This window comes from Fukomys damarensis, unplaced genomic scaffold, assembly GCF_012274545.1.
Source record: "Fukomys damarensis isolate Sample0158 unplaced genomic scaffold, DMR_v1.0_HiC HiC_scaffold_39, whole genome shotgun sequence".
NCBI classification, from domain to species: domain Eukaryota; kingdom Metazoa; phylum Chordata; class Mammalia; order Rodentia; family Bathyergidae; genus Fukomys; species Fukomys damarensis.
This window is the reverse complement of record NW_022900951.1, coordinates 87,112,364-87,122,946: the sequence shown is the minus strand read 5'-3', so window position 1 is coordinate 87,122,946 and position 10,583 is coordinate 87,112,364. Positions and strand designations below refer to the sequence as shown.

Below are 10,583 nucleotides of genomic sequence, written 5' to 3'. Positions count from 1 at the left end.
CTCCATTGTTGGTGGGAGTGCAGACTAGTGCAACCACTATGGAAATCAATATGGAGATACCTCAAAGAGCTTGGACTGGAGGTTCCATTTGACCCAGCCATCCCTCTGCTGGGTATCTTTCCAAGAGAACTAAAAGAATCATATCACAGAGAAGTATGTGCACCCATGTTTATAGTGGCACAGTTTCTAATAGCTAAATCTTGGAAACAGCCCATTTGCCCATCCGTTGGAAACTGGATAAAGAAGTTGTGGTTCTTCTATAAAATGGTATTTTTAATTGTGGCTAGGAGGGAAGATTCTAGAATCAGTCAGTCATCAATTTATGTCCTGGTGTTGCCAATTACAAGTTACGTGACTTTAAACAATTTGATCTGTTTCTTAATCCTGAATTTCCTCATCTGCAAAATGGACATAATCACATCTGCATCAGAACATCGTTAGTAAGAGCCAATGAAACAAGGTGTATAAAAGCACTCACTGTTGTTTTTGGCACATAGAGATCAATAAATGTTAGCTATTGTTATTATTATTAAGTGTATCATCATTAATTTTTATTATTTTCACTACATCCTAAGAATAATTTCATTCTATAGGAAGAAAGGGGCTAAAGGTGTAGGGAAAGTGAGAAGAGTAGGGGAAAGGTATTAAACGAAAAGTGAAAAATATGAGAAAATGAAAAAAAATGGAAATAAAGTGTTTGTAAATGGGAAGGAGAGGAGGGGGTGAAGGGTGGGTGGGACAAGGGGAAAAAATGAGAAACAAGACCTGTCATGTAACTGTAGTGTATGCCTAAAATGCACCAATAAACTCAATTTAAAAAAAGAATAATTTCATTCTGGTTTTTAAACACTTTTATTGAAGTATAATTTAACCCACATAAAATGGGCTCATATTCATTATAGTTTTAACTAATAGAAAGGATGATCTAACTCTATGCCTCTCTCTAATGAAGCACACAACTTCTCTGACTTTTATTCTTCCACTATTCTGCAGCAGGCACTTCTTACGCTCTGCATCTATTGGTAATTCATGCATCAATAATTAGTTTAATCTTAGAAAATGTTCATTGTTATTTGGTGTGCATGTATATGTGTTCCTGCATATATCTGCAGCATGTATTTAATGAAATACTGTGAAAATATTTTAGAGATCAATCAAGCAGAATCAACTCACTGATTGCATTGAATTTTTTCTACATGGCAACTCTATACTACAGGGAGTAAAGAGACATGTGAGATTCCCAGCTCTCAAAAAGTAATACATACATATGTTTATACAAGTTAGCAGATGAAATGTAGGATCAAGAGACCAGATTTCAATTCCCTTTTCCACTATTCACTGACTTTGTGACTTAGGATAAATAAATCAGTCTTACTGACTTGCTTCTCTCAAATGAAAAGTTAAGGTAAGAATCTACCCTATTTGCGTCATAGCGTTTTTAGCAGGTTCAGTTGTAATAACATATATGAAGGCTGTTTTCAAATGATTTGATATGTTAGTATAATTCACAAATATGAATTTCAGTTATATTTAAATGCCAAATTAAGCTCTTCAGACATCAGTTGCCTTAAGAGGTCCAGATGCGTGGCTAAATTATTAGGGAATACTTTGTAGAGCAAAAGAGATGTAAACTGAACCTTCATCGGATAGGACTTCAGTAGATGAAAAGGAGTGAAAGGAGGGGCAATCATGCAGAGATTAACAAAAAGCAAAAACTTCAGAGATTTAGGTGTGTTAGTTCATGTCTGTAATCTACAAGTTCGAGACCAGCCTGGGCAGTATAATAATCGCTGTCTCAAAACAAAACCAAACCCACAGAGACTGAAACAAGCATACAAGTATAGGATAAGTGATACAAAACATTAGATAGCATAAAGTCCCTAGGGTAGTTATAATTGACAGTTCCTCTCCCCAAGGGGAGCTAAGAAAGATTAAGTGCAAATAGCATGGACTTCTGCCTATTAATGAATTTAGTACCTTATTAATCTAGGATTATTAGCTCCTTCAATGACCAGGCCTTGTCCTTGTTCTTTGATCCCTCCCTAAGGTTTACTACAGTGCCTGGCACATGGTAGGTGCTCAATAAATATTCAACAAATGAAAGAATGGATGCATGATGTCCACTCCTGTTTTTGTCCAGTTGCTTTAGTATTATCTCCTTTCTTTAGCCACTTGAACAAGAATTGGTTTTTAACTCCCTCTATGTAGTACAGCCCCATCTGCTGTTGGGATTTATGAAGTTCTTTCCAATAATGCTAGCATTGGGTGTTTTTTTCTCCATCCTGTTCCAGAAGACTCCTTACCAGTAGTGAACAATAAGGTGACCAGCAAATCTTGTGAGTACAATGGAACCACTTACCAACATGGAGAGCTATTCATGGCTGAGGGGCTCTTTCAGAATCGGCAACCCAATCAGTGCACCCAGTGCAGCTGCTCGGTAAGACCCTGCATCTTAATGTTCCTACTTGCCCCTACCTAAGGGAACTGTCTCTGTACTTGTGTTTTTGAGTTTACTCCATATGGTATTTGAATGAAAGATGAATCATACTTAATTCATAAGTGTCTCTGCCAATTGAAACTCCCTGATTGTCTTCAACCTTGATGAACTCTGTCGAAGACCTCAGACCCAGTCACACACCAGGCTTAAAGCTGGGGCAAAACCTGTTTAAATGGGCAAAGATCAGCTCTTTCATGTGATTTGCACTCCTTCATCATAATTACAGCACCTATGCATTCATCTGAAGAACTTATAATTATCTGAAGCCTTGGAAATGCCATGGGTGGAAAATTCACTGTAAAATTCAGGGCTACTACATCTAATTCACAAGACAATAGAGTGTCTCTTGGTTACCATCTTTGAAGCACTGTACTAATTAACCAGTTAATTCCTGGATCCTGCAATGAGAAAATTTCATTTTTTTTGAGAATGATTGCTACGCTGTTTTTTTTTTTTTTTTTTGTCAAAAGAACTCCATATACTTCACAAATTCAGTTATGTCATTACCTAGTTATGCAGTCCAGAGAGTATAACAGAAGCAAAAAATGAAGTAAAGTCCATATTTAAAATAACACATGTAGGAATAAAGTTAGATGCTGGAACTTTTCTGCTGTAAGGAACATTAAACAGGATTGACAAGAAAATTTGTAGAATTTCTTCCCTTGTGCGATTTGGTAAAATCTATCTCACTAATTTGTATCTCTCTTAGTATTTCAGTGATTCAGGAAAATTTTTTTGATGACATACTTTCCTTATGACTTTTCAAGAAACCTTCTAACTCTAGAAGGACATACTTCTAAGAACTAAGAGCAAGGCTTAAAGAATAACATATAAAAGATAGAATTTTAGAAGCAAGGGGGATTATTGCAGAGACAATTGTAACCAGCAAATTGAATCATCTCCCTTGCCTTATGCTGGGTTGAACTACTGGATTCAGATTATTTTGTATAATATTGTATTATTCCATAAAAAGCCTGTCTCTTTGGTTTGGAAAGGAAACTAGTGAATGTTACAAATGGTAGCTATGACAAACATCATCATTTCCTAATACTTCCAACATTCAGCTGGGGTGTGTTGAGGACCAAGGGATGCAGTTAAACAGAGAAGAGAGGAGCAAAATTATTTGGTGGTTTGGAGGCCCATGGCAGCCCTCATAGAGTGTTTTATATCCCCTTGGACCAGGATACTTGACTAGGATTGATAACTCTGTGAGACTTAATATCTGCAGTGGGAAATAGTAAGTAGGAAAAATAATGCATAGTAAAATGTAGGAAGTACCTAAAACAAACTATGGGAGATCAGTGCCATATTCGAAGCCCCTTCTCTGTCCTAGATATTGAGCTGAGCCTGGGACTTACCTCGGATCATTTTGATCTCAATTCTGTTTCTCTTTGGCAGGAAGGGAATGTATATTGTGGTCTCAAGACTTGCCCCAAATTAGCCTGTGCATTCCCAGTCTCTGTTCCAGATTCCTGCTGCCCGGTATGCAGAGGTAGGTTTCACGTATCACAAGACCCTGGATGTTGGCATCCTGAGTAGCAGAACTTAGAAAAGAGGAAAATATCTGTCCAGTCTCTTAAGGAAAGGCAATTTTCTATGATAGCCTTGTTTTCTAGAAGTGCTTTCGTTCCCAAAAGGAAAACAAATAAATCATTAATTTATAAGGGCCACAACCTAAAAGAACCTAAGCTGGAGTGTGGTGGGGAAGGCCGGCAGGAATTATTCAACGTGTGAGTGATTATCTGTCCTTTCTTAATCCTTTCTAGCTTGGCCCCTAAATTATTGTGTCATTAAAAAAACATTTATTTCTATATATGATCTTTAAAGGAAGAGTGGGCCTTGCACAGCATTAATGTGTCAGTTTTGGAGATTAAGCAAGGTAAATTTAGGTCTGTTTTTAAAGTACTATAAGAAAATGATGAAAATCTGATAATAGCAAAATGGGAAGCATCATTTGCTCAAATTATATCCTAAATAGAGTCATCATATTTTCAATTTAGGCTTCTTTAGATTCTTTTTTTTAAATTTTAAAACAGGTCCTTAAATGGTGGCTTAATAGGCACTTGCATTACTGTTTTTAGCTTATTTCTCCAAAGAGAGTTAACAAACTTTTTATTCATTAAGTTTATTAGTACATTTTAGGTAAACACTATGATTACATTCATCATTGGGAATTTGTACCATTATGTGGTATATCTTGGTTCTTATTTTTTTCTGCATCCCCTGCCCTCCTTTCCACCCCTAAAACCACACCCTATTTACAAAGACTTTGTTCCCATTTTTTTCCTTTTCTCATATTTATTCCTTATATATGTGCACTCTTGTTTAGAACAGCACAGTTTGTAATAGCTAAAATTTGGAAACAGCCCAATTGCCCAACAACTGGAGACTGGATAAAGAAAACATGTTTTTTAAAAAATAAAATGGAGTACTACTCAGCCATAAATAATCATAAACTAGAGACATTTACAGTTAAATGGATGCACATTGAGGCCATACTCTTTAGTAAAATAAATAGGACACACGTGTAAATACAAAATAGTTTCTCTGATATGAGGATCAAAATAAGGATCAGAATGTGTAGTACATAATGTGAAATATGAATAAAATGTCCAAAGGAGAAAAGGAAGGGGGAGGAATAGGGGAAAGGAATGTAGATTTTATTTTTTATGTATAATAACACCACTATTTTCCCTCTAGGTTCCTGGGATCAAATGCAAACAATTTAATTTTTGCCTTTTTTTGCCTCTTCTCAAATTGCCAAATCTATTAGCAGATTTCTATAGCCCTTCCTTTCCCAACCTTGCAACTATCAGTATCTTAATATTACTTTCTTTTTTATAGCCAGTCAAGATATTTACTGAACATCTGTTGTATCCTCAACACTGTGCTAGAAGCTTGTTTTACCTTGGTAAATATAGTACTTACACAGGACACTATGAAACTCCATGATATCTTTATGTAGATCACAAAAAAGAATACTTTAAGAAACGTTACTGCCTTTACCACAAAATCTTTGTGAATGTACAGTAATACTTCAGTTCCTGAATACTTCTGTTTGCAAGCAATTCAGTTCACAAACAAAAGTGGTCAGCAAAATTTTGGTTCCATTCCTAAACTCCACATCAGGTAACAAACAAACCATGGCCATTTTGCCCACACAAACACAAACACAGCCATCTTTTCCAAAACTGTAAAACAAATTAGATTTGTAAACTGAGGTACAACTGTGCCTCTTTAGCTACGCAGTGCACAGCCTGCACAACCATATACTGCACACTGAACTGCAAAAATATATTTTTGTTCTTATGAAACTCACATTCAATTAGAGAGGAGAATAATAATCAAATAGTCCCAACAAATATCTACATATATGACACAAGTACTATGAAGGAAATAAAAGATTGAGATAGAAAATAAGAGTTTTATTTTAGTTTGAGTAACCAGGAAGGCATCTGATGAGGTGACTTTTAAACTCATATCTGAGGGATAAAAAGGAGCCATTCATGCAAAGAGTCTAGGTGTGGTGGCACATGCCTGTAATCTCAGCACTCTGGAGGCTGAAGAAAGAGGATCACCATGAGTTCCAGGCCAGCCTCAAAACAAACAAATAAACAAACAGAAAAAAAAACCCAAAAGCTGGGAAAAGACCATTCTGGGCAGAGAGAGAAAAGAAAGGTCAAAGGCCTCAGGTAGGGAAAAGTTTGGAAGACCTATGTGGTTGTAATATGGTGATGAGGGTTAAAGTTGGCAGGACAGAGATGAGGCAAGGGAGGTGAAAAGGTGTTAAACAGTTTAGGGCTTTGAAAACCATGGGAAGGAGTTTGGGATTTCACTTTTAGTGCGTTGGGAAACCAATGGAAATTTATGAGCAAGAGCATCACAGGAAGCCAGTTGCAACATGGTGCATCCCTGTAATCCAAGCTACTCCAGAGGCTAAGGTATGAGGATCATGAATTCAAGGCCTGCCTGGGCCACTTAACAGGACTGTGTCACAAAATAAAATTTTAAAAGGGACTGGAAATATAGTTCAGTGGTAGAGTGCTTGTCTCACATGCATGAACTCCTTGGTTCAATCCCCAGCACTGTAACAAAAGTGTGACACAATCCAATTGACATACTAAAAGACCCCACAGGCTGTTGTGTCCACATTAGAATGCAGAGAAGCAATGATGTAAGTGGAGGGACCAGGAAGAAGGCTAGCTTTATTCTAGCTGGATGACCTTACTCAACTTTTCTAACAGTATTTAAAGTGAGAATGACATTCGCAGCTACCTCCAAGATGATTGTGAGATTTAAGTGAGGTGATGCAAGGAAAGGACATAGGACAGTGTCTTGCATATAATGAGGAGTCAATAATAAAATCTGGACAAATTACAAATATGTATAGAGCATTGACTGTCAACCGCAGGTGCCTATTGGAATTGCCTTCATAGATTTCTAGCCACACCAGGAGGAGGAAGTACTTTTGTTGTGTAGTCAAACTAGAGACATTCTGCCACTGAAAAGTATGGTTCTTGTTGCTACTGAAATATATGTCAACCCCCTTGCACTGACAGTAAAGACAATTCATAGTCTAGCCTCGTTTCACCTCAGCAGCCTGATGATATTCTTCCATTCATGCGCTTTGGGTTTCTATCACATTGTTCCTGTACTCTCTTTTATCTTTATACTTCTCTCTTTCTCTCTCCGTGTTTCTCAGACTTTAACATGCTTCAATATCTCCTAGAGTGTTTAAATTTATGACTCTGGCCCACACCTGCTAATATCTGATTCAGTAATATTGGAGTTGGACCAAAGTCCTGCATTTAAACAGACCATACCATTCCTTTTGTTGCTGAATGGTGGAGTATGGACCACCACTTTGAGAAAACATTCCAAAGATCATTTAGCTCACTGAGCACCATCTGGAATGATGGTTTTATATCTAAGTTTTATGAACTGAAACTCATCCTATGAAATTCTGAAATCTGAACCAACTAATAGAAAAGTAATAAATTTCGATCTCTGACTTGACAAGCCATCTAATTCCAATCATGTGGTAGCCAAGGTTGTTGAATGAGTAGTAGCCATTTTAGGATAAGAAACTGAGAGAAAAAGGAGACAAAATGTCTGCCTGCATGACAACTGTACATGCACAGTAAAGTTTGGGAGGGGGTAATAATGCCTCTCACTGGAAAATTCCCTCCATCCCTGTCTATGAAAATCTTGCTAATACTTCAGGACCTACTTCCATTGCAGCCCCCTTAGATTCTAAAACAAGTCATCTTCAGGTTATATTTTGATAAAAGGTGGAAGACCTTTCTTCTCTGCCTTCTCATTTGCATTTTTAATTTCTGTACTACTAAACATTGCTTATCCTTCAAAGGTAAGCCTAAAATGCCACTTACTCCATGAAATACTTTTTAATCTTGACAGCTAGGAGCAAACCTACCTTTTCTCTGTAACCTCTCAGAATTTAACCTGTGATTTTCTAGTCGAATTGTCTTTATCTTTTATTATCTGTGTTCATATCTCAACACTAATAGTGTATAAACTTATGAAGACAGAAACTTTTTCTGGTCCATCTTTATTTCCCCCGCAGTGCTAGGCATAGGGTAGTGCTCTATGTGTTAGAAAGATTACTAGAAAGTTAGTCATGTCTTGAATTCAATACTGCAATACTAAAATAAGATATGATTGCTTTGTTTTTTCTCCTGAGCTACTAACTGTTGCACCACTATTTTTTATCTCTATAACAAAATATGAAAGGCTGGGTAATTTGTAAATGAAAGATGATTATTTAGCTCATGGCTTTGGAGTCTGATAGTCCGAACAACATGGGACTATTTCTGGTGAGGGCCCCTCTGGCTACGTCACCTTGAGCAGATTGCATCATGTCAGGAGCACACATTAGAGAAAGGGATTACTTCTTAGCTTGAAAAGAAGCCAGAGCGTGGGGAGGGATCAGATCTGCCCTTTTACAACAGCTTTCTCATGAGAACCAGCAGGGTCTTGTGAAAATTCTTTAATCCTTCCTATGGCAGTTCCCACATTGGCCTCCCACAAGGTGCTGCCTTTTTAAAAAAATTAACTTTATTGGTACATTTTAGGTATGCATTATGATCATATTCATCATTGGGAAATGTACCTGTATATGTTATATCTTAGTTCTTGTTTTTTTCCATTCCCATTCCCCTTCTCTCCCTTCCATCCCTCCACCGTCCCTTTTCACAAAAGCTTTCTTTCTGTCTTTCCCTTCTTCTCATATTTTTTCTTTTTCTTTTCTTATTTTTGTTGTTGTTTTGTTTATTATACCAGGACTCTAACTCCAGTCCTTGCACCTGCAAGGCAGGTGCCAGAACCACTGAGCTAAATCCTCTCATGTTTTTCCTCCCGTCGTTCTTGTCCTCCATCCCCCCAACTTCTCCTTTCCCTTTTGAACCTTTGCCTCCTATTTCACACTGTCTGTTATACATTTTGGTCCTCATGTACACTTTCATTTTTCACACCAGAGAGACGATTCAATATTTACACATGTGTTTTCTATTTATTTCACTTCAGAGTATGGCCTCAATATGCATCCATTTAGGTATAAATGTCTCTAGTTTATCATTCTTTATGGCTGAGTAGTACTTTATTTTATTTTTAAAAATCATATCTTTATCCAGTCACCAGTTGGCAGGCCTCAATTGCATGTGAACTAGCACAAAGAATGAACAACTGGGATCTCATCTTATTTATTAAAAAGCTTCTGCACAGCAAAAGAAACCACCAACAGAGTGAAGACACCACCCACAATATGGGGAAAAAACTTTTAGCAGCTGTTCCTCAGACAAAGGTCTACTATCTAATATATATAAAGAACTTTAAAAATCAGACCCCTCAAATTTAAAGATCCTATCCAAAAGTGGGGATCTGAAATGAACAAACACTTCTCAGACAAAGAATCAGAAACAGCAAATAAATAAATATATGAAAAAATGTTCAACATCACTGGTCATTCAATAGATGCACATGAAAACAACACTGAGATTCTACCTCACTCCAGAAAGACTGGCTGCTATTAAGAAATCAAACAGCAACAAATGTTGTCAGGGTTGTGGGGAGAAAGAAAAAGAAGTCCTTCTCCACTGCTGGTGGGAGTGCAGACTGGTGCAACCACTGTGGAAACAGGTGTGGAGTTTCCTCAAAGAACTAGGATTAGCAATCCCATTTGACCCAGCTATTCCTCTCCCGGGTATCTTTCCAAAAGAATTTAAAGCATCATGCCACAGTGATACACGTGCACCCATCTTCATGGCAGCAGTTTGTAATAGCTAAAACTTGGAAGCAGCCCAAAGTCCGGCCTTTTAAAGATTCCACAGCATGTCTTACTCCTGCCATATTGGGGACTTCTAACACATAAACTTTTGTGCAAAGACCTATACTGAAAAATAATTAATATAAGAAAGGAAAGTAAACCATGCAAAGATGTTCAAGAGGCAGCATAGTAGGGCTGCTATCTTTCAGTGTTATTATGTCAGACAGCCTACTTCACCACTCAAAACCTGGGCTTTCTTTTTTATTTATATTTTCATTGAGTTTAGTGGTACTTTTTAGGCATACAGTACACTTACATCCATCATCATGATCTTGTACCTTTACGTGACAGATCTTGATTCTCATTTTTTCCCCATACCCCTGTCCTCCCTTTCCCCTCCACCCTCCCCTAGTTATAAAGACTTTGTTTCCATTTTTTCCTTTTCTCATATTTTTTCTTATCCCTTCTATCCTTTCCCCTACCCTTCCCACTTCCCCTACACTTTTAGCCCTTTTCTTCCTATTTCACATTATCAATAATACATTTTGATCCTTATTTACTTTTAGTTTTTCACAGCAGAGAAACTATTAGGTATTTACACATTTGTGTCCTGTTTATTTCACTTGACTATGGCCTCAATATGCATCCATTTACCTATACATGACTATAGTTTCTCATTCTTTATGGCTGAGTAGTACTCCATTTTATAGAAAAACCACATCTTCTTTATCCAGTCCCCAGTTGATGGGCAATTGGGCTATTTCCAAATTTTAGCTATTACAAACTGTGCCTCTATAAACATGG

General features: G+C 37.2%; 1 protein-coding gene across 6 annotated transcripts in view; it reads left to right on the top strand.

Moving 5' to 3' along the window:
- Chrdl1 (chordin like 1) overlaps positions 1 to 10,583 on the top strand; it is a 140,824-nt gene that overhangs the window by 85,286 nt on the left and 44,955 nt on the right. For 4 of the 6 annotated variants that reach the window (XM_019204374.2, XM_010603076.3, XM_010603073.3 and 1 more), the window contains 2 exons: positions 2,295 to 2,437; positions 3,896 to 3,989. In XM_019204374.2, the coding sequence (XP_019059919.1) occupies positions 2,295 to 2,437; positions 3,896 to 3,989 (237 nt within the window). Of the gene's footprint in view, positions 1 to 2,291; positions 2,438 to 3,895; positions 3,990 to 10,583 lie in introns of all 6 variants that reach the window. The other 2 variants (XM_010603075.3, XM_010603072.3) reach the window with 1 other exon arrangement.